This window comes from Saccostrea echinata, unplaced genomic scaffold, assembly GCF_033153115.1.
Source record: "Saccostrea echinata isolate AGI-Se365-2 ecotype Australia unplaced genomic scaffold, CSIRO_AGI_Sech_v1 ptg000010l, whole genome shotgun sequence".
In the NCBI taxonomy this organism is placed as follows: Eukaryota; Metazoa; Mollusca; class Bivalvia; order Ostreida; family Ostreidae; genus Saccostrea; species Saccostrea echinata.
In genome coordinates, this window is record NW_026889759.1 from 6,501,535 (window position 1) to 6,527,387 (window position 25,853).

Genomic DNA, 25,853 nt, shown 5'->3' on the forward strand with positions numbered 1-25,853 from the left:
TAGATGCTTAGAGATAGATTATCATAAACACTTGAAACATTTATTGTCAGTCATGTCATAATCAGTATTGTTGTTGCTTTATTGAAATATGGTATACGGTATGGTTGCTGATGCAGTTGAGATGAAACAATTTTCAGTGAATGGAAATTAAATTGAATACAAATGGTTTGTGTGACCAAATTACATTATCATTTTTTAAATTTTCAAATTATATTATGTTTTCGATAAATAAGTGACGAAAAAATGATATGCATATTCAGTATCATGCAAGGGAAATATCAAGAGCTTTATGTAAAATGATATAATTACGATCTGCCAGGAGGAGGTCCATTTACTTGACATGTAAGTTTTAACGACTTGTGTATTTCTGCGGAACTGTACTTTTGTTCAACCTATGTATATGTTAACAACTTGCATTGCGTTTTCAATGGTGATGTAAATTTTCCCAAATGATTTTTGAAAATGTCCAAAAATCTTTTTTTAAGAATTGGAACCAGATTTAATAATTGTATTGGGTTGTTTCCAACATGATACAAAATGTTGATTTGCAGTTTCCTTTGTTACGTTTTCGTATATTTCACACCAAATCATAATAAAGTATACAAATATCACCAGAGGTGTGGTTTTTATTATTGTTTTTCTTTAATTTAAATTGTCTCGTATGTTATGTATTTTACAGCAAATGGGGTTCGCAGGCAAATTTTGACAACTGCATTAATGATTCTTGTTTGTTAATTAATGATCAAGTTATGAGGACTCTGTAAGTTTTGAGAAAAAGGAAACTAGGTGAATGATTTGTTTTTAAAATTTCAAATACATTCTGCAAAGTCACTTATGAAATGATAATGATGGCATAGTTTTTAATTTCACGATCCTAGTTCTTCCGGGATAATGGAATCTTATTACATGGTTCTCATTTAAATATACCATAGCAGAAAGTGATAAAAACTGTTATTATTTCTGCCTTTGGTAAAAATCCAAAGAAAGTTAAGAGTTAATTTCAGTGAATTATAGAATTTCCCAAATTTGAAAAAAAAAATTACATTTTTAAGAGGTGACTGGCAGATGAAAGATGGAATATTCCAAGACGTAGAAATTGACAGATTCAAAAATGGCTGTTGAATGATTAAAAACCTTCTCACCAAACCATTTTTTAAAAGGTATGTCTTTGACATGTTTATCTGAAGTGTATAGTGGCACTGTCCTATTTGTAGTATAACTTCACATTTGTTTTATTTTTCATCAATTCGCTGAATAACGTGATTATGTATCTTTGATAACCGTTTTGCTGAAGACGTTGAAATATGTGATTCTTTGGTCACATTCTTTAGAATCCAGCAGTGAGACGCTCTCTGCCAAAAGTGTAATTATTAGAAGTATTCAAGCGCGTAAACGCTAAGGCGATTTCTTGTCATTTGTCCTTAGTATTAGGATGAATCTGTCGTTTATCAGTCATAAGTCAACGATCGCTTATTTAGCAAACCAAAACATTCTTTAAAAGGCTAAAAATATGAGCTACAAGTGCTATTAGGCTCATAGTTTTAAAAAGGTAGTGGCTTCCCGGAGGAGAGAGATGTCTCATGTTTTTCTAATTTCAATTGAATAAATCATTTTAATTTCATTCCATGTATATAAAAGTACTGATCAGTGAAAAGGAATGTCAATGAGATACAATTATTTATATGTAATACAATTAGAAGATAAGAAATTTGTATATTAATTTATGTGGATCATTGTCAGACTTTGTCTAAAAACAGACTTCTCTCGAAGATGTAAGATTCAAAACCAAAATCAATTTCTTTTTTTTTTCTGTAATCTTTTTACATTACAAAACATCTAGCATACTTCACAGTAATCGTGTTAATTGAGACTTTTACGTAAACATATAGATCCATTACTTGCAATTAATAAAACAAAAGTTAAAACACAATACAGTGAATAGTAGTGTACTGTATTTTACAATCATAAAAAAATCCGTTAAACTTTGTTCTCGTAATGAAAATTTAAAAGTCTGAAAAAAAAATTACAGTTTTTAACAATGCTATGAATAGACAAATTTTTCTGATTATCTTATTTTAGAAAAATATATATTTGAGAATTTCTTTAACAGTTTCATTTTTAATTAAGTCTGGATCTAATTATCTTTTCGTATACATTGAGTCCCCCGTCTCTCTCTCTCTCTCTCTCAGTATTGTTATGCAAAAGAAAAACCATTCCAGCATTTTTTACTTTATACACCTCCCAAAAAATCAAATTGATTTTTTCCTTAGACTTGAGCACATCGTATCTCCAATTCCATTCAACCTACATATACATCACCAACAATATATGTGAAATTTAATAATTGATTAAATTTTATATTTACTCGATTTTCGGTTGAAATAAACCCAGTAAAAACATTCATGCAATTAACAACTTAAAACTGGTTCTTCGATCTTAATTGATTCTTGGTGTTGCCTGCGAATCGAATCCAATGACAAGAGACATTTGAGAAGATACGATATAGAAGGAAGTATATGGCAGTGACTGCTTTCTTAGAATTTTATGATGTCACACAATAGAAAAGCTGTACTATCATTAGATGCTTATTCTTTGTGTAATGTAATTTTTTTTCTCTGCATTTATACGTTTACGTAGGAGTGATTTCGAAAAACATCCAGTTTTCAATGTGAACTTTCATCAAGGATTTTTAGCCGCCAGAAAATTATGTAGATTTTAACCAGAAATAGGAGTATATCTTAACCATACATGTTCAATTTTATTGCTACTTCAACAATGTTAAAGATGAAGATCATGGATTGTGATCAACCTCATAAATACAGTAGAAACGAATTGTTAACAGGGCACAAAAACGGACCCCTTAAAACATGAGAGGTGGGATCAGGTACATGTACCTAGGAGTAGTAAGCATCAAATGCCCCGTGAGCCCAATGTATTGATTAGGTAGACAGAGAACTCCGTAGTCAGATATAGTATATTGATTGAATGAATGAATTTGTATGTTGTTTTACGTCCCATTCGAGAATTTTTCACTCTACAGACGAAGAGCTTCAAATTTAGACCTATACTCGGTACTCAGGGTCATTGGGCAGTAAGTGTTCTTTATCGCGGTAACGCCTACCATGACACGAGACCTCTATTTTTAAGGTCTCATCCTGTCATTTTCCTCTATAGTCAGCCGTCACGGTAGCTCAGTCGGTAGAGCGCGCTCGCTCGGTGATCGGAAGGTCGTGTGTTCGAATCACGGCCGCGACTGATCTAAGTCGATAAAAAGAATAGACCCTTTTGCCAATTAAGCGCTCGATACTTTGAAGTGAAAGTTGCGGGTTCTTAAAAACCGAGTTCCCGTGTTACTGTAGGCGTTGGCACGATCAAGAACCCTCACTGCTCAATGGCCCTGAGTGCCGAGTAAAGGTGTATATTTGAAGCCCTTCACCGGTATATGGTGACGTCTCTATATGAGTGAAAAATTCTCGAACGGGACGTAAAACAACATACAATCAATCAATCTTCTATAGTCTGTAAAACATCCAAATATGAAATTAATGTGACAGACTCTGTGGTGTTTGTCATTTCAAGTTCACTGGGATATATCGAGTCGACATGTAAATGAAAGTAACTACAAATATTGTTAATTGATAAAACTGCCGTCGATATATCTAAATATTGATCATGAGTTGGGGGCCATAGCAAGAGTTTTCTTCTTCTCTTGTAGAAGTTATTGAATAAATTCTCTTCTTATGTACATGTATATAAAAACAGGTCTGCTTATAAAGGAGTACAGTCACTGCCATCAAAATTCCAACACATTATTTGAAGTCCTGATCTCCAAAGATGCGTAGATATTGTCAATGAGAAACTCCAGTATTTTTAATATCAAGTACAGAGTACTTGTATGAATCAGACTTTTGAACAGGGTAATTTTGCAGATAAACAATAAAGTCGCCCGCGTGGCGCATTGGTTAGAGCGTCTGCTCTAGAGTCGCGGAGTGAGGAGTTGATCCTTACGTCGCGGGTTCGAATCCCACTGTGGGACGTGGAGACCGGTCCTTCGGATGAGACCGTATAAACCGAGGTCCTGTGTCGCAGTAGGTGCTGGCACGAAAAAGATCCCTCACTGCTCAATGGCCGTAAGTGCCGGGTATAGGACAAAATTTGCAGCTCTCCACCGGCAAGTGGTGGTGTCTCCATATGAGTGAAAAATTCTCGAGAGGGACGTTAAATAACATACAAACAAACAAACAGATAAACAATAAAAAGATATAAAAAATTTACGAGTTCGATTTTTATTGAGGAAGCAGTTGTCTATGATGTCAAATAGCCTGCTCTTTAATTTTAATAAGGAATGATTGTATAAGGCGTAGAAAGTCATATTTTTAATGTTATTCTCGATTGAAAAGTTTTGAAATTTTAAATTTTCCAAAATTTCTTTAGATTTTTTTTTACAATACACATATGATTTACACAACGAGCATTCTGAAAGTGTTGCATTTTAGAAATACCGAGTACCCTACCTGTATGACCCTTAACTCCGTCATCAAAGGGAAATGCGAATTTGATCGTAGCTTATTAAGAAAGACTCATATTCTCAAAATCAGCAAAATGTATGCAGGCGTCTAGAAAACAAATGGGATAGACTAGACGGACAAACGAATGAAATTTAATGCCCCCTCGCTTTTGTGAAAGCGGGGTGAGGGGAGGGGGAGGGACAACTTATGTTAATTATTAAATACTTTCTCCAAAAAAAATTTATTGCCATATTTGAAGCAGGCATAAATGTTGGCTACGAAATTTTTGTCAGTTCATAATTATTCCACTTTCGTTTTCGATTATTTTATTGATTAAAATAGTTACAAAAAAAATTACGGGATGTCTTTGTTAATTGTCTGTTTTTCAAATCGGATAATCTACGGTATTTATAGTTCTACTGGATTCAAGTTTGTTAAGAATCATTATTTCCTAATTTACATACATTAACCTAAATTATCAATGCGTGTTCGTGTAACTAAACATTATTTTTCAAAGAAATCTCAAAACTATGCCACAAAAGCAATTCAAAACCTATATTAATGCACTGACTGTATAATGTTCCCTTCCACTTTCTCAGGGGAGATATTCTTTTGGCTTCTTTCTCAATCTCTTGAGTGTATCGCTCAAAGGCAGATTCACTTTTTTCAATAAATCAAAAAGAAATAAGAACATAAAAAAACAACTCCTCTCTTTTTAATCCTTGTTCGTAATATTGCATGTACTCCTGGGATATTTTCCCTTGAACCTCACAGAACCTCCATACCCAGAGCTCTATCAATTGTAAAACAAATGAGCTATTTACTTAAGGCTACACAAAGAACTATTTACTTTAAGGTTATTACCTGAAAACATTTAATGGTTGAGAATAGTACACGCTTTAACCTCATTTTAGTCCGTTGACAATCATTAATATAACATATTAAGTCTTCAGTTAAGTAGTCCCCTACCGATAAAACCAGAGGGATTATAGTTTTCCTCTCCGTATGTCTGTTTGTTTAGCTGCGTGTCTTTCTGTCTGTCTTTCTGTCAGTCTGTCACAAAACTTTAACCTTGGTGATAACTTTTGAATAAGAAAAGATACACGTAAGGCCTAATAACATTACCTGTGACAAGACCTTTTCAAATATACCATGATATTCGACCCTGTACCCTTAATCTTGAAGTTTAGTGTACTTTTAAAAATTTTAACATTGATCATAATTTTTGAATGTGAAAAAATAGAGCATATATATTTCACATGTGCATTTCCTGTGACAAGACTTTTTTTTTTTTTTTTTTTTTTTTTTTTTTTTTTTTTTTTTTTTACAATTTTACAATGTACATTGCAGGGCTCTAATTGGCGACTAATTTAATCGCCATGGCGCCTAAAAATTATGAGTGGCGCCTAAAATTTTGTCGATAAGTTGCCAAATTGGCGGCCATTTTAAATTGAGTTGGTGATCGCCAAATTACTGGACTATAAATATTTTCATTTTTTTTATAAAGAGCAGAAAAGAAGTTTAAAAATTAGCAATGGACATGTCTCTATATACTAAAATCAGTTTTTATTTTGGTGCCCTCCCCCCCCCCAAAAAAAAATTACCTGGCGACTAAAAATTTGCATTGGCGACTAAATTTGTTTGATTAGGAGCCAGTTGGCGCCTAAATTTTAGAGGTCACATAGAGTCCTGCATTGGTAATGACTATTGAATGAAAGAAGTATTTTAATTGTATCATAACTTTCAGAAAGTAATATTTTTTCACCTCATGACCTTGATCTATAAGTTTGTCCTACTTTTCAAACGTTTAACATTTGCCATAACTTTTGTTCCAAAGAGACAAGGCTGTAATATTTTTTTCACATGTGCATTACTTGTTTGAGGAAAACTTGTCAGAAAAAACAGTTTTTAGAAACTTTACATCTGGCTCTAACTTTTATAAATTCAAAATTAAAACCTTTTTAACTTTTTGGGTAGGAGGGATACACAAGACAGGAAAGACAGATAAAAGTTACAGTATGCCAAAAAATAATTGCATCCCAATCAATAAAACCCTGAAAACGGGGAACCGCTATTCTCTGAGTTTGGTTGTTAATTTTGCATGGTATGCATGTAATTTACTAACCTTTTACCAACCTTCAAATTGAATTTTTAAGTGCATAGGCAGTAAAATATTGGGCACATGAAACAAAGGTGCAACATTAGAAAAAAAATATGATTATAACACCAATACTAGAGGTTTTGATGTGTACACTTTTAGTCAAGTCTGATTTAAGTCCCATTTTTGCAATCTTGATATTTGCATACTAACAGTTCACTCTTGGTAGAAAATATAGTGCAATCTTCTGAATGATAAAAACAAGAAACTTATCTCTAATTGCAAATAAAGATCAATCCATCTGAACTGAGTAAATACAACTATTCGCATTTGCCCCTCAACAGATACCCGATATTAATGATATTAATATGAACCAATAATTAATTAAAGAAACGAGGGAAATAACCGCAAAAGTTTGGTCAATGCTACAGATTAGTAAGGTTTATTATCATATTTGTTTATCTAAGATTTGTTTGAGAAAGTAAATTAGCTTTGAAAGTCTTTGATCGAAAATAACGCTAAGAAAAATTAACTGCAAATGAAGTATACAATTTTCAGATTAAATTTTATATCTTTATTTGAAACTGCTAACAAGTGGTAGGAGAAGCTTATAAATCCCTGTCTTATATGTGTTCCGTGTTTGTTGGGTGAATAGTATTTTCGGACATCAAATTATCGTTCACCTCCATTTCTGGTTCATTGGTGTCTCTGCTCGATGATTTTCGATGACGTAAGCTTCTTCTGATGATTGCCACTGTTTCACTTCCATAACTATGGATACTTGACAAACTGCGTATTAATGTCGACTTTAACCTCTTTGTACGTTTTACAAAACATATGATGTTTTCTCGTCTTAATAAAATGTAAACCCATGGATCCAAAATTTGATTAAAAGACGCTAGTCTTATTGCAAGAAGGTCACAAGAGTTACATTTTGACGTCCATCTTGACTGATTTAAAACAACCCGCACCTGCAAATGTACATAAAATAATACATTATTTAACTGCATAATAAAGTAAGAAAGAGTGTTTGTAACTCCAAACTTTCCTATTTATTTTTCAATCCTTTAGAAAGTTCAAATAAAGTATATAACAGTCATATTGAAATGTACTTATTAAACACGGAGAATTATAAAGTAACACAATTTTTGCATATCAAAGAAAGTAACATCTATATGTAGCTAGTCAATTTCGTGTCAGTGTCAAATTGGTGTTTCAATTTCCGTTATTTTTGCTTTCATCAGCGCATATGATGTAGAACTCATTAGAGCATCAAAACTGTCATTTAAAATCACAGAGGGACGACGATTGATTAATTTATAAATCTTTGAACGTCTATATTGTATGTTTACGAGGAAAAGAGATAAAATTAGTCTAAAACAAACAGGAGTATACATCATTATCTTATAGATGATTAAAATGTTTAAGCAAGTACAAAACTACTGCGTAGAAATTATCGCATGACATTAAAAAGGGGGAAAACAGTAAATGATCTAAGATGTAACAAAATCAGAAGTTTGTTTTGAAACGAACCAAAAACTTTATAAAAATTTGATAGATGATTATTTTACACTCCCCCATGAAAAACCCTTAGACGTTTATTAGCTCTTCTATCGAAAGACAGATGATGGAATGTCAGACATGAATTTGAGCGACAGTTAAAATTCTTTCATTTGAAAGTAAAGTCAGGTGGCAGAACATTTTTTTTGGCAATCAAAACGTTTGACTGACGGTTTCCTTAATATTGAGCTGCTTTTAAAATGTGCGTTGGGAAATTTTAAATTCTCTCTACATGTAATAATTGTATGGTCTTGTCCCTTGAGGAATTTGAAGCTTTTAGGAATAAAACATGTACAACTTACACAATGAGCCCTAGTGATGGCACAGGGACAATCTCAAAATTTCATGTAAATTAAGCCTGTTTTCACTATTTCGCCGGATCCGCAACTGCTTCCAGGCCCGTGCTAATGCCCTAAGCTACCACACAAATTGCAGACCGACACTTGTACATACCATTGAACAGCAAGAGATAATGGCTCAACCACATCGTTTTCAAGCTACAATTCATCCTATGAACCCAACCAGCTTTTCTGGTGAAATACCGGAAAAGTGATTTTTTATCTTAGTTTCGTATTTTTAGTCCATATTCCATAAACAGTAGTAGTGACACTAAAGTGTCATATATCAATAAAATATACAAGGCCACCAATTCCCTCCAAATGCACACATAAAATATTCTGGCAATAAAATTACCTATAATATACATTCAAACCTTAGGTTCCTCTATTTTTTCTAATTTTTGACGGTACTTAATCCGAAACTATCCTCTGCCACCTCAGGATATGTAATCTGTTTTCAATTTTTCACGCACACTCTACAACTTAATATGATTTACTCCAAACAGGACAGAAATGTAATTATGAAGCAAGTTTTGAATGGAAACAGTGTTAACTATTAAAGGAATATTTTGTTGTTTATACAAAGTGGAACAATGCAATGATGATGGAAGCAATTTTATTAGACGTTATTTCACTGAAAATGTTAGCATTTTCAACGTGTCCTGTAGTTAAACAGTATGATTTATGTCTCCTTTCTAATTTTAGGAAAAGAAAAGTAAGAGAAGTATTAATAGCGCATTCAAACTGTCTTTAAGAAATTAGGTACTAGTATTATTCGACAATCTTTCACTAATGAATAGTAAAATACAAGTGCATTATCTACTAATGAACCTGTACCCATCTGATTACTTTTCATTGAATGTCATCCGTGAACGAAAAAGGCAAAGAAGAATGAACAAAATAACTGTTCAAAATGAATCAATATTTTTTTCTTTAGAAAGAAATCTAAAACCTTGTCACTTACGATTTTTAATACTTTATTTTAAAAGTATCAGACAGTTCTTTGATAATCGCTGAATCCTGGTTATTTTTTATTCCCATGTATGATGCTTACATTTTCATTCTGTTCTTTTTTTCTGATAGCGTCATATGTCTTTAATGAAAACTAATCGGTAGAGGTGAAACTTGAAGTCATTATTTGAAGCGTCTTTAAAAGTTAATTCTTTGAAAAGATAATTCTAACAGAGACAAATTAAGATTTAATAAATTACTTATGTAATCAGTAAGTAGAGAAAAGAAGCGAGTTCATGAAATGAAATGAAATGTAAAGATAACTGAAGTAATCATGCTAAAATGATTTTATTATCAATAAAACATAGAGCAGAGCGAACATGGACTCCTGAAAACATATGGGATGGGATCCGTTGTCGACCGGTCACATCTGCCGTGAGCATTTTGACTTGATCGGGTAAATGATGTTATCTATGGACAATTCAGTATGAAAATAATGGCCTTTCAAAAAACGTCAGTAAACATTTCGACATAACGACATATTGTACGAGGGTTGTCCCAAAATTCCGTAGACAAGCGTAGTTTTGTAGGAACCCGGTGTCATAAATCAATGAAAGTTTGTACATATATAAAACTGATAATATCTAATACATTTATGGTCAAAAATTGAGAAATTACACATTTGAACCCTATTTAAATACAATTTTCCAGTGTCTTATGTAAGAAGGCGGCGCAATACCCAAAAACTGCAATTAAAAATTGGTATGTGATATTTAAAATTTTAAGAAAAAGTATTTAATACTCAGAATTTCGAAAATTAATATTATTCAAATTGCAATGTAAACTACCTTTCCTCCAATTTTATTGTATATGCCTTGATAAATATGAATTTTATAACGTTTTATATGCACCAATTTGAAATCTGACCAGCTGAAAATGGCGCCTGTGTCGACACAGGCGGCGCACTGGACTGTGATCAAATGTTCTGAACTCTAGTTCACTCCTACAGAAGCGCAGAAATCATAAATGTTTGGTACGCATGGAAATGTCTTTCGGTCCTTAGTGTATCAAAATTGTCCAAGTTTGTGAAAAAGCGAAACTGAATAAGAGACCGCCCAAAGAAAAGGGCACGGAATCGTGGTCAAAGTGACGTTTTGCAACTCCATTTGAGAAGACACTGAAATCAAAACCCTTAGAGACATGAGGTTTTTAAAATCGTTATTATTGGATACATACATGTATATACATATGCATGTGCATACTTTGTTTGTATTTTCTAATGTCAAATCGTATCACAGCAATTAAGATATTTTTAATTTATTTCTATAATGTTTATGATAAATTAAAACAAAAAGATTCCTTTTATTAGTGAAACCACTTCAATCAAAATTGGTGACGTTAAGTGCATCTTTTTGACGTCGGAGATTGCTCCGGGTGTTAAGGAACGGTAATACTGAAATTGTAATTACCCGAATTGGTTTTAAGCAATCATGTTAAAACTTAGTAATTTACCAACCAATAACACACTTCATCCACCCAGAAAATTTTAAAGAGATACGTTTAATTTTTTTAAAGATATGAGCTCTGTCTTCGGAATTTTGGGACAACCCTCGTATTTGTTTCGTGCAAACCAGGTAACTGTATCGTCCTTCAACCGTAGAAATTTCGAAATGTTGACTTTAAACGAGATTATTGATAATCTTGTATCAACAACTTATTTATGAATAGCCTGCCTCGGTTTAGAAATTGTTGGTACGTAGAAAATGATTTGCGTATCGAAACAACTGGGAGATATACGCAGGTAATATTTTTTTTCTAGAAAAATCAGGGAATTTGACGATCGAAAAAAGTCATCACATTTATCTTAAAGTTTAGTTTTTTTTTTTTTTTTTTCTTTGTTTGTTTGTTTGTTTTTGTTTTTGCAATCGATGTCTTTCTCTAGTAAAATATCCAAATATGAAATTGATGTGTCAGACTTTGTGGTGTCTCTAATGTGGAGGTCAGTGAAATATATCGAATCAAAGTATGAATGAAAATTAATTTTGTTAATTGATAAAATAATATCGTATACATGTATTTTATATCATCAGTATATCTGAATGTTGAATTGAAGGCCAAAGCTAAACACATCGTGTTTTCATGTTGATTTTTTTTAACATAAAAATCTTCACAAGGAAACAAAAACATATCTGCTAATAGAGGGACACAATTAATACTCAAGGAAATTCAGATTGTTTGGGAGTACAGTAGATAAAAAGTGAACCAAGCTAAGGTTTAGTTGTGCAGAAAAAAAGATGGAGTAGGAAAATATGAAGAGAACAAATATCTGTAAGTAAGGTGCAGGCAAAAGACAAGAACAATCTGTTTAAGCCAGAAAGGATTTATGTAGAAAATCACTGCTTAAAAAATATAACACTTCCTGCTTCTCTACTATTAACAAAAACCCAGATCAAAGAAGGCTAATACAGGTTGGTAATGCATTGACTTTTTTTTCATTCATGAAACTAATTGTGAAAAAATTTTATTGTAGGGCTTAACAAATACTTTTAGTATAGAATTTTTATACCATGAATGCAAAAGCAAAGTGACATGAAGAGTACCTTATTTTGACAGGATACACTTTATTTAAGTCTCTCTTTAAACCACTAACTCAATATATAACTCCTTCTTTACAACTATTTGATGACAACTACCTACGCAGTTTCGTGAAACAGATGCTTGATCGATATTTCTGGACGCACTTTTAATGACGGCGAATCAGGTCACCAGAAACAAAGTAATTTCTCCTAGAAAATATATTGATTGTTAAATATAAATAAACTATAAGGTTATAGTTGGTTTATTTTATGCGGTGGCTAAATTTCTTTCTTTCTGCGTGTATTTTGTACCAATTGTATATTTTTTACAGTATTTAGAAAAAAAATATATGTTTTGATGATGAAAGAAAAAAATTGACTTAATATCTTGCTATGATCTAGGTGGATAAGGTCAATTCTGCAAACTTTTTCTAAATATTAAATAAGAACAGTGGCATAAAAGTAACGTAATTTCAAAAATATTCAGAAACTGAGATTTAAATACAGAATAATAAAGGTTCTTCCATTTGTATCAAATGGGATTCAACATTTTTTAAATAGTCAGAATTATTCGTATGTTTGATTTCTGCAAAAGTCAGAAGATAGTTGTTACATAAGATGTATTTGAAATTAAAGAGGTAGGGTCAGAAGTTTATAAGTCTGTGTTTATTTATGTACTAGAACTCAAATATTTCTGTGATCACAACAACAAAATCTACAATTATTTAATTTATGAAACTTGCGCCTACACTACTTCATTTATTTCTTCTTCCCGTCTGTAACATAAAACGATAGCAGTCTGCTAACTGTTTGACAAGCTAGAGATAACATACATCGAGACGTAACTCCACAGGATGTCATTTTCATTTTCTCTTTGCTCTTGTTGCTGTTTAAATATATCAGAAGTGTCGTATTTGTTTTCAACCACTGAAATCAGGGTCAATAAACCCAAAGGATTGTTACATATAGAACATGCCCCATAAATCCGCAGGTGTTTATTAACGGGTAATTAAGATAATAAACGAGTATCCTGTTCCTCATCAATCCAGCGGAATATCTATAAATGTTTATTGTGTCTTTACATTTGAGGGTATTTAGAGGGATTATAACGTATTTCTATAAAGTCGAAAAACCTTGAACTTTTGAACGAATGGTTCTTCGAGCGTGTTCTCATGGATTTCTGATTTAGTCTGGGGAGGGTGTTCCAATGGATATCTAACTCTGCTTGGGGCAAATGAGTTTTAAGAAGTGCGGAAGTAATAACAGAAATTGTATCGTTGGAGTGATCGCGTACATTGCTTTCTTAATTTTTATGAAATCAATTTCCAACTTATGTTCGGAAATTAGTAAAAGACATTATGAATTCATGGTTTTTGAAGGAACTATATTGTGCATAACATGTAACTGGATGTTTTCACAAATTTGGTTTTCACTTATTTTCGCTTGTGTATTTTATTCATACCTACATCTGATAAACATACAACACACAAGAAAATGTAACAGCCATAAATTCATAAACATGGAAGGTCAGCTCCATGTACTTCTTCATCCAAACGTTGCATAATGACGTAACAATGTATGTTCACAATTTAAAGTCATCTAAATTCTAAACAAAACACAATCCTCATTTTGGAAAACAAAACACAATCCTCATTTTGGAAAAAAATTAAGTTTCCTATCAATATATAAATATTTTGAGAATTTGATACAAAATATTGAAGAAATGATGAGGAAGCCTAGTAGATGTTTAATGATGCACGATGTAAACCTCGTGATATTATCGCGTGTGGAGTGCCTATACTAATTACCTGTCAATGATTTTTGTCAAAGGATAATAATTACTCATTTCTATACATAACTAGGAATGGCTATACCGTACACAGTTGAACTAGATATAATTACTCTTCGCGAGCATGCTTTATTGGGGATTTATATGATGTTTTTACAAAGAAGAATTTAATTTGTATCAAAGTATCCTTTTACACCCTAGCGAAATACTGGAATCTCATGTAACAAGAATCTGGAAGTGGGCATTGAAACAAAACTTTACAAATAGAGCTTTGAGATGAAGAAAATGAATAAGGCTCTGGGATAAGAAAGAAAGAAAAGATGATAGATAGATAGATAGATAGATAGATAGATAGATAGATAGAAAGATAGATTAAACACCAGGCATTTTGACACCATAAAAACCTTTTCTTCAAAGAAGAAGGGACTCGAAAATTTGCATATCTCGTGATTGATAATGTACAAAGTTACTTTGTTAATTATCACTCTGATTCTACACACAAATACTTTGAAGTTGATAATAAAAACATGTCACCACAGAGTCTGCCCATCTGTTCATATCTATGGATGTTTTGCTGAGGTTAGCGGCCAACTAACAATTGAACTTTTTGACGAACTTGACGAGTTCAACTTTTCCATCTTTAGCTTCCTATTTATTCAGTAATATTTCAACATCATCTGCGTGTGGTTCTTTTGTCTCCCAAATGATACGGCACACAAGAGCATGTTTGAGTACACATCTTTTAAACCCAGGCTACTGACAAATGAGTAAATGTTACAAGGCTTTCAAAAATTTCGCTTAAAGACAGCATTTCGCAAACACTAGGATCTATATAATGACCTTATTTTCACGTGCATGTTTCATATCAATTGTTAAGCCATTGTTTTTTTTTTTTTTTTTTTACAAACTTATTTGACTTAAGATTACTCCGTTTACCTGATAAATGAAGGAGGCATACTCCTAGGCACCTGATTCCATCTTTGGAATTTCCAGGGGTCCGTGTTTACAGGATTTATGAGACCGATCACTATTTGATACATGTATCTTCATCTACTTGATCTTATTAGATTGTACAAGTAAAGGTCCTTTTTGACATATGGTCAGAATACAATAAAACAGTTACACTTTATGTTAAGGATTGAATCGATTTGGAATAATTCATATTTTCTTTCTTTCTTTTTTATTATTTATTTATTTATTTATTTTTATTTATTTATTTATTTATTTATTTATTTATTTATTTATTTATTTATTTATTTATTTATTTATTTATTTATTTATTTATTTATTTATTTATTTATTTATTTATCTATTGCTATTTTGATCATACCAGGATTATTTTTTATGATTTGTTTAGAATCATCGTTAAGAAAACTTGCTCATATAATTTTTTAACAAGAGCATTTGAAAAAAAAAAACACAACAAAAAAATTCAACTTACTCTATACCATTTAGAGAGATAAAAAATATTATGACTCAGTAGTCGTCAAACACTGCTTATGCCCTTGGTGAATGTTAAGCAATTCACGTTCTTTTGCAAAGTTATGGACCAAAAACAAAAAAAAAAAACAAAATCTGTCTTGCACGACATACACAGATATCATATGTTTCAAATGGACAATATTAATATTTCACGAAGATGGATCTTTACAATTGAATATGTTTCCAAACAAATCAACACAAGCTGTTCATGGATAACAAATGCTGTATGTTTAATAATTACTTCAAAGACAAATGTCACTATGATAGACATGAAATCTTCAGATACAAATATCGTCAAATATTAAATATTTTAAAAAAGCTATCCCTCATTATTTTCTTACCTTACCAAAAATTAATGTTGTACTTATATATGTTGCTTTATAAAACAGCGTAAACTGACCCAAACCAGGTTATACTCGAATAATTTGGCTAAGAATTAGAGTCATTCCTTATAATTTAATTTTAAAATCATTAAATAACTAGGGTGTAAAATTTCGTTGCTTTTTATTAGTTCAAATTTGCCGCTCAATAATACAACCGTAGTAACGGAAGTAACGGAAGTGATGGGAAGCGAGGGGAGGTAAAAACTGATGCATAGGCCTAGCGGCAGCCTTGTTATTTGTTTACATGTGGTAAGATCGAATTATTGTTAAGTTAAAGGTACATTTATTAAATCTGGAATCTTCCATGAATCCCGAGGACTGGAAATGAGAGGATTGTATGGATACAAATGATTCAGCTGGTTGTCAGGGGGTGTGTCCCCATAGCAAACCAGGTTATACAGAAATAATTTGTGTTCCTTTTTGGATATTAACCAATCAGAGGCTAGAATACAAACAAAATTAAATTATTTTTGGATAATTTTGTGAATTTTACAGACAAAAAGTTTGAGAACATAAACACAATATTGATGCATTACTACCTTTACATCTCATTCTTGTAATGATATGTTAATTGTTTTTACTTTAATGAAAAAGATTTTTGATTATCATTATCAATAATTTCATTACAGTGTCATTGATAAATTAATTAATTTCATAAACAAAAACTTCAATGGTATTAAAATAGTCCAAGAAAATCAAATGATTTCAAAGGTTTGCCTAGAATTCACTTAATGATTCTATGCTTTAAACTGGATTTAGCCATGGGACCTTCTTCTTTGTGTTGTTAATGAGATTGAGATTTTAAAGAAAGCCATGCCTCAAAAGCCAGCAGGAAGCCATTTGAAAGCATGAGAAATAAAATATCGTGGGAGAAACGAATTAATCAACGAAAATTCGTGTAAGCAAAACACTTGAAAAAGCCATAAATGTTGCTTATGAGAGAAATTAAAACATGCAGAACTAATTTTCAGCTCTCCATAACTTCTTAGTTTGTTTGTTTGGTTTTTTTAAACATGATTTTGAAATTCTCACTGACGCTTGAAATCTGTAATCGCTGTGAATTTTTTAAACAATCATAATTGAAACAAGAACTTTGAGGTAAATCTAGTTTTACAGTTAATAAGTCAGTAGTTCATCAAATTAAAAAGAATACCTACCATCAATGGTGAGTAGCAAATTCCAAACACAATCAAAATAGCCATTAGAAAAACCATTAAATAGATATCATTACGTTTTCGCCGTCTTGAACTGACACTGTTAAAGCTAGATTTCCTATCTTGTAATTCTTTTCTATGAATTTCTCTAGCGAGAGTCACAACTAAAATTATATTGAAGACAGCGGTCAAAGAAATCAAGAGAATTCCTGTAGAAGCATACAAATAAGAGTATATGTTTTGTAGTGTTGATTGTCCAAAGAAGTCAAAGAAACACCATGATCCTGGAAAATGATGAACATTTTTGCCAAATCCTAGAATCGGCATCACCGCAATTGCTGCCGACAACAGACAAAGCAACACTGTAACAGTGTTTACTTTTTCTTTTGTGACTTGACGTTTATAGAAATACGGACAGCACACAGCAAGAAATCGTTCCAGTGACATGAACGAAATGAAAAAAATTGTGCTCAGACCTGCAAAAATTAGAATAAAGGAGAAATAGTCACAAGTCGGCTGCCCTCCGATCCATTTGAAATTGTTCAGATAGTTAATAAGAACAAGGGGGGTTGAGGCTAATATCCCAAAAAGGTCTGTTATGGAGAGAACACCAACAAGACGATAGAAATTTTTCCATTTGTGACGTTTTGATGTCTTCACTAATACAAATATAGCAAGTAAGTTTCCAAAAACTCCACAAACAAACATAGAAATTACAGTGGCACTAGAAGGTGTAGATAAAAACATATCGGTCGTGTTGGAGGCATTAACGCTGCTGCTTTTATTATAACAAGTCTGTAAATATTCCATACCACTATATATAAACAGCCTTATTTTTACCGTACCTCGTTTCCAATAAATCCAGTGTAATACAAGGAACACGCAAACCACTAATATCCGACTTTGTCGTCAGAGAAAGTCATTTCTATCAATTCCATGAGCATAATAGAAGGTACCAAGAAAAATTGCATAACTTGATATTTACGACTGAATGTTGTATGCATTCAATATCATATATATATCCATTCTAAGAGTCACACTAGCTGATCAGAAATGTTATGGGACTTCATTCTCATCTCGCATTGTTGATCGCTCGCTGGTAGCACGCAGTGAAAAACATATCAGAGCCGATAATTTTTCTGATGTAGCTTGGTGACTTTAATGTCACAATCATACGTTATACGACATCTAATCAATTTTAAAAGCCAATTTTACCCATGGTGTTTGTAAAGAGAAATATCAGATTTTCATATAATTTCAAATGGAAAATCAGAAAATCCAGGAAATGGGAATTGTCTCATTTGTTAATGAAAATGCACTCTATTCAATATCCATATTGTTTTTGTGCAATTTTTCAATCAACACTCCCTAGGTGTTGGATTTCAGGTCGGTATTGGTGTTGTAAATTAGCAGCAAAAACAACCGGTCTTGGAAATTGACAGGTAACCGATGTGATGATCGTTTCAAACCCACAGGTATAACAAAAAGGTGATTTCTTGTTAATAAGGCCATTCCAAGTTTTTTCTCTGTTTAGCGTCCACCCATCTTTCAAAAACCTACCTATCTATTCGCAAAAAACACACAAACCAAAAAATAAAACACAGACTTTATAGTAATAAAAATGATGTCACTCAAAGGATTTGATTTCATTAATCTATTTTTCTCGTAGAAAAAAACCTATTCTTCAGCAAAATCAAGGTATTCAATGCTTACAATATTCCTAATATGACATATTGTAGACAAATATTTTGAAAAATTGACAGAATTCAGTGATTTTGACTAGAATATTCAATTTGAGGACTCATGATTTTGTTTGTTTTTTGTGATATGGGGTGTCAAAAACCAATGCGCACGCGGACGCTAAACATAGAAAAAACTTGGAATGGCCTAATGATGGCATCTCTCATAGACTTTTTATAACCATCAGTAAAAGAAAAACTTATCTAACTCTTATTCCTTTAATGTTCACTTTAATGAGGAACAACATATTTATCAATATTAAATTCTTTTTATTATCATTATTTCTTTTTTTATTGCCAATATGTTGTATTTGACTATCCTGAAAAGTACGACTCAATCTTTTTATTACGATATTAAATCCCCTAGGATACAAAGTCTTGATACTTATATGCTTTTCTACAAGACGATAAAAATCCTGCAAAAAATTTACATTACAAAAGCAAAACAAGTATTCTTTTTTAAGAAAATGATTGGGGAGCCTAAATGTATTTAATAAAGTTGTATATAATCTTTCTCTATCATTTTATACGTACCATAACAGTCTAACACGTCATGAATGAACGTACAAATATATGCTTATATTTATAGGTACCTAAATAAACATAACATCCTTATCAATGACAAGACTTAACATTCAGTAGAATAATGGAAGGGGTCATTTATTAAGTAAAATAAATGGCAGAATAATCAAAGAAATCATATACATGTAAACACAATAAAAATAGAGATAACGAACAGTATTTCAGCTCAAAGTCCATTAAAACAATACAAATCGGGAGCAGAGCAAACACGGACCTCCAAAAACATCAGAGGTGGGATCAGGTGCCATGGAGGAGTAAGCATCCCCTGCCGACTGTTCACACCCGCCGTGTGCTCCTTGTTATGATCGGAAAAAACGGAAAAAATCCTTAGACAATTCAGTGTTTAAATAATAGCCCGACAATTAGTATGAAAAATGTCAGTCAGCATTCTGCTTAATGATAGGTTGTATTTCGCAGCTCTGTTAAGGCTGCATAAAGGGGGCGGGGTCTAATTTATACGGGAAAAGTTTACTGTGACATCACACAAATATAGCAATTCCTAACAATAACAGAAAATGAAATAATTTGTGAATCTAAACTGCATAAGAGTAATGAACTACATCAAAACTTACCACTGCATTCATTTTTGTCGCTAGTTAAATCCCACACAGCAAGATATAAACAAGTCACTGATCGCAATGCACTTGTCGACATGACGTCATCATGGTAAAGTTTGACGCATTTTATGTGCAGTGAGAGGCGGATCAAGTAATTTTTCCACAGTGATAAATGCATTTTGTTATTAAACGGAATATTATTTGAAAATCTTAGGTAGACCATTAATACAAATCTGAAACGTTTGTTTAGTGCCATTATTTAAAAAATATCGAGAGAATGTATTGAATTAATTCATCCGTGTTTTTGTCTACAGGGTGTGCATGTTTCACGCCGAGGTTCCTCATTAAATCGCCTTTTCGCAAGGGCATACACTTAATAGATCTTGACCATTTTTTGAATACACATAATGGACATATTCCTTAACTTGAAAAGTGCTGCTGCTTTCCTGAAATCGATAACATAACTTAATAACTACATAAAATATTTGGTAAAGGTCACACATATTTCAACATTAGCAAGATAACATGAAATTTAAACTAATAAAATGCGAATTCTATTTAAAGCAGCAGCACTTTCCATAAACTACATGTTATGTAGAAACAATCTATTACTTTAAATTTTAATTTTAACTAGGGTTTGCCCTTGCGATATTGAAATTTGTTTGTGACCTACATACAGTACACATTACATGCATTTATCACGTGACTATCAAATAACGTGACCAAACCAAATTCGGTCAGAGCGAGGTATACGATGTTATTTCAAAGAATGTTAAAGTCATAAGATAATATAGTACCTTTACAAAATTAAAATTCATTTTAAAAAGGTATGTATTTATGCACGTTTATATTCTGTTGATTTCTTCGAAGTACGCCTTAACAGTGCTGCGTTGCTGACAAGGTCATTGTATTGACCAACGAGACTGTTGATATCCCTGTTTCATCAACTTGTTTGTCAAGAGCTTGCCTTGTTTTAGAAATTGTTCATACATAGAGCATGCTCTTACGAATCCCTATATGCAGGTGATAAGGGTATATTGCTACATAAGTAAGGGGAGTTGACGATTGAAAAATTGAAGTCATCGCGTTTATCATATCAAGCTTGGTTGTTAGGTTTCCATTGTCTTTTTCTAGTAAAATATCCAAATATGAAACAGATATGTCAGACTCTGATATCTTTTATTTCAAGCTCACTGGGACATATAGAGTCGACATATGAATGGAAGTAACTATTGTTAACTGATAATACGTCGTTGATATATCTAAATGTCGAGTTGAAGGTCACAGCAATAAGCTTAAGACAAATCAAAACATACTAAACACGGTTCTCAAACAATTTTGCAACCTTTAGAAAAATGTGATGTACATAATAAAAGTATTTCTCTAAGGTAGACTCAATATTCTTACATAAAATACAGAAAAGGCTACATGTTCGACCCACTATGATTGAATATATATTAGTATTTACCTTATTAAACTTAAAACATATTTAAAAAAAAAAAACAAACAAACAAACTTGATTTTACAATAAGTAACAAAATATCATAAAACAAACGTGTTTCAGCATTTCTATATGACACTGAACAGGTTAATCACTTAAGTACATTTTTAAAATATCAAGTTCCCTCCTTGCTGAATTTCTGTTCAAAACAATCATATGAAATTGGACTGAATTGTCGACGGATTTTTCCCGTTATTTCCCGATCATGACAAGGAGTGACATGGCGGGTGTGACCGGTCGGCAGGGGATGCTCACTCCTCCAAGGAACCTGATCCCACCTCTGATATTTTTGGAGGTCCCTGTTTGCTCTGCTACCGATTTATATTGTTTTAATGGACTTTGAGATGGAATGATGTTTCTTATATCCATATTTCATTTGCTTAAGTTCTGTTTGTTTTCATTTGTAGATGTGGAGTTTTTCTTTTATCTTTATGATTTTTATTACTGGCCTTGACAAGGAGTCAAAAATCAGTAATCACAAAGTTTGCAATATTTTTAAGACTAAAAATGCGATTTTTTTGTGCAAATTTTCAATAAATCTAATGAAATTATGTTCGTATAGATCCTTTGAACCAGAGTAAGTGGAAATTTATATGATTTTGAAATAATGTTAGGAAATGTTTGCAAAATTTGTTTAGATTTAATTAATATACTTCTGTAAAAATGTTACTATTATAAAGCTAAAAAGAAAAATAACAATTCTTTATAGTCTGAACTTTTCACATATAGTAAAGCTGTACCCCAGGGGCACAAATTGTGCTATCCATCCCTCAGAGTATTTTCAAATTTTGACGCCATTTAAGATTTCCTGTAATATGATTGGTTCGATATCTAACCAACACTGAAGAGTTCCGAAAACCTATACCCCGGGATTTAAAATGTGTTATCTAACAGGAAATATATACGCCCGCATATTAAAACACTTGTCCGCTGGCTGTGAGTGGAATAGCTCTTTCATTAAACACTTGATTGGAACTATTTCCCTTAGGCAAGCCCTCGGGGAAAAGTTTCTGTTGCGTGTCAGATAAAGAGTCACATAAAAGAGCAAGCTATCCCACTTACAGCCAGTGGATAAGAGTTTGATAGAAAATGACGAATGTTGCATTTTTGAACACCAAAGCAAATTTACGGTTCTTTATATTTAAGGAATTCATTATTTATGTCATTTCTATTCAAAATCAGTCAAAAAAAATACATATTACTTTGTGCATCAAGTTTTTTTTTTCTGTATTATTTGTTCTTCAAAACAAATTCCATTTCTCTTGTCTTAGTGTAGATTACAGCTCGAGTGTTTAATATTGAAATATTTACCAGTCTTCTTTTTATCCAAGGATTTACGTACTCGAGGTTAAAGGTGATCTACGTTTTGAAAAGACTTTTATTTATTTCGGAAACAGAAGCAGAGTATGAATCACAAAGATAGACATATCAAGATCGAATACTAAGACAATCGTTAGGTAAAGAGTTGTGCATATTGATTCAGAATACTTTTTGCGTACTTTCACTTTGATATATGAGAATTAAGGCATCATCCAATTTTGAATTGATATTTTATTTATAAAAGCGTATGTTAACTTTAAATGATGGTTGATTAAGGTACTTTGAAGTATAGAATTAAAAAAAGGGAAAAAGAAATAAAACAAAATTTCAATCTCATGCAAGGACTTTGCGTCATACATGTATACTCTGACGTACATATAAATACCTGACATTGAGCAACATAAAAACAGGGGGGGGGGGGGGTTACCAATCAATCATGAGATGTAAATCATGTAATGCTTAATCATTTAAGTTTTCCGTCATGAATTGGACAAGGTAACCAAAAAATATTAAGACTTCAGAGATACACTATATATTGTGTGCCGAACATCGTCGCATTTCCCGTCACTGTGCTTCGGCGATGCTTAGACGAAACATGTGCGAAGTCAGTCCTCTCCAAAGCTTTCTTTTTCTTGTCTTTTTAATCAAAGTAAAATGATTAAGTAGATTACATGTATTAGAACATGAAAATAATTTTAATAACACAAACCCCAACGGAAAGACAGAGCCTGAAGATTTCTTTTTATTCTTCGAAATCTGCAAAACATCCGTATTAAAAGAATTCCAATTCTTTTAGACTTATAAATCATTTTTTGTTCCTGTTATTGAAGATGCAGTCTTTTAATTTAATAAGTAAATTCTAAGAGATTTACTTCAACACGATAGATTTATTTTGTATCCTCAGGTAGTGTAGATTCAAATTTGTTCTAATTATGACCCCTGGGGTAAGGCCATTGCCTCAACAGTGGGTCAAAGTTTACCATAGGAATATATAGGAAATATCTTTAAAAATCTTAGTCTTAAGAACGACTTAGCCATTATTAGTCATATTAATACAGAAGTATCCTCAGGTAGTGTAGATTCAAGTTTGTTCAAATCTTGACCGCTGGGGATTGGACGCAGACACAACAAGGGACCAAAGTTTTACATAGGAATATAAATGTGTGTTGGTTAAGGAGCATTTGCGTAAAACGGATTGAAGACTTCAAATAGTTGAATGACCTAACAACCCTAGCATTGGACTATAGCCAAAAGGTATATAAGGCAAAGCTTTTAGAAAGTCAGGCATTCAGAAGCTAGCTGAAGAAGTCAGCCATTGAATCAGTGGTAACGAAGTTGAGGGTAAGAGCAAAATAAAAGTAAAAAAAGTTATAAGCACCAGTGGCAAATCTGAAGAAGATTGAGACACCCGGTTCTTATCTATCAATAGGAACCTAGAGGAGAAACACGGTGCAAAAAGTACCTTATCCAGTTCCCGTCTCTAGATAAGAGAAAAATTTTACTGTTGTGTAATTTACCCTCAGACAGAGCAGTCTCCGCAATCATTCCAATAATTAACTCAGACAAAGTAAGACGAAAACTTATCTATCCCTTGTAAGAACCTGACCATACACTTTACATAGGAAATCTTTAAAAATCTTTTCAAGGACAACCAAGCCATTAGTAGCCATATTTATACAGAAGCAACCTTAGGTGTGGAATCAACTTTATTCAAGTCATGACCCCCAGGGGTTGGGGGTACAATGCAGGGTCAAAGTTATACATAAGAATATACAGGAATCGCCTCGAAAAAAATCTTCTGCTCAAAAACAACAAAGCCATCTACATGATTAGTCATCTTTTCATAGATGTATCCTCAGGTAGTGTATATTCAAATTTGTTCAAATTTAGGGTGGGTAGGATGGGGCCACAGTGAGCGATCAGACTTTTACTTCGGAATACATGGGGACAAAATTCTCTAAAATTTTCCTGCTCAAGAACAGCAAAGTCATGATTAGTTTTTCAAGGCAGCATGTAAATAATGTACGCAAGTTGTTAATCTGTACTTTTTGAGAGAGAAAATAAAATAGTAAAAACCAGGAATTACCCAGGTCTGTAACAAAATTCCTTACATGTTGAAATTAATATTATGAAGAACGAACAGTAATCATACTGAAAACAATCCGAGCACATCAGAGGTGGAATCAGGTGCCATGTAGGAGACAGCATCTCCTGTCGACAACTCACACCCACTGTGTGCCCTTTGTTATGATCCGATAAATGGAGATGTCATGATCGGGTGAATGGAGAAATCCGCAGTCAATTCAGTTTGAAAATTTGTATTTAAGACGTCAATTAACAGTCGATCAAACGACAATATTTGCAAGTGAGGTCATTGTATCGACCGTAGAATTTGCAAAATGTTCACTTTAAACGAGATTATATATACCCTTGCATTATAAGTTAATTATAAGAAGTCTGCCTGCCTCGTTATAAAAATTGTTCGTACAAAGAACATGCTCTCGCGTATCGAATCAACCGGGAGAAATAAACCTCATATGCAGGTGATGATAGTATATTACTACATAAATAAGGGAAATTAAGGATTGAAAAGTTGAAGTCATCATAAAGTTAAAATTTAGGTCGCCTTTATAGTCAAATATGAAGCAGATGTATCAGACTCCTTGGTGTCTTTTTTTCGAGTTCAGTGAGATGCATTGAATCGACGTATGTATATGAGTAAAAATAAATATTGTTAATTGATTAAATCCCATCAATATACATATATCTAAATGTAGAATTGAAGGTCACAGCCTTAGAAGAAGTTTTTGAATAAATTCTGCTTCATAAGAACAAAAAATCAGATCAGCGAATGATAACTCATTGACAAGCGTTTATCAACTTCAGAGTACTTCTGTGGAGAATCAAAATTGTTTTAATACAGTAAGTTTGTAGATGGCCAATGACAAGGTATGGAAAAATTAAGAGTTCCATTCTTATCAAAGGTCTATGATGTAAAAAAGCTTGGTTGTAAGTTTACCATAGGTATCACTGTAGTTATCATCCTGGCTTCCTTACAATCAACTCCTACAATCTTTATCTGATATTTATGTCATAAGAAAAACATGTAAATGAAGTATATACCGTACCTCGTCTTTAGCATGACATCTACAATATATAGCGTTTCCCATGGACATTGAAAAATACCGATCATTCAAGTGCATGTAATCCAATAGGAATTGTAACGGCGGGTGTGAAATATGATATGCTCGAAAAGATTAGTGTTCCTCTTGGGAGGAAAGGAAAGCTGAAAAATGTTGTTGACAATCAAATCTG

At 32.5% G+C, this 25,853-nt stretch overlaps 1 protein-coding gene across 1 annotated transcript; it reads right to left on the bottom strand.

The window, feature by feature from the left end:
• Positions 1 to 7,165: 7,165 nt before the first annotated feature.
• On the bottom strand, positions 7,166 to 17,902 carry LOC133184647 (prostaglandin E2 receptor EP4 subtype-like). Its single transcript, XM_061319730.1, has 2 exons — positions 16,843 to 17,902; positions 7,166 to 7,577 (listed from the first exon to the last, which is right to left on the bottom strand). The coding sequence occupies exons 1-2, from the start codon at positions 17,647 to 17,649 to the stop codon at positions 7,230 to 7,232; spliced, it is 1,155 nt and encodes a 384-aa protein (XP_061175714.1). The 5' UTR covers positions 17,650 to 17,902; the 3' UTR covers positions 7,166 to 7,229.
• Between the last annotated feature and the right edge of the window lie 7,951 nt (positions 17,903 to 25,853).

What these genes read in the sequence shown, in the direction of transcription:
- LOC133184647 (XM_061319730.1), bottom strand. Translation starts at nt 17,649, where the DNA reads ATGGAATATTTACAGACTTGTTATAATAAAAGCAGCAGCGTTAATGCC. An exon ending in TTTGCTACTCACCATTGATG is followed by an intron (nt 7,578 to 16,842) that starts GTAGGTATTCTT and finishes GTACATTTGCAG; the next exon opens with GTGCGGGTTGTTTTAAATCA.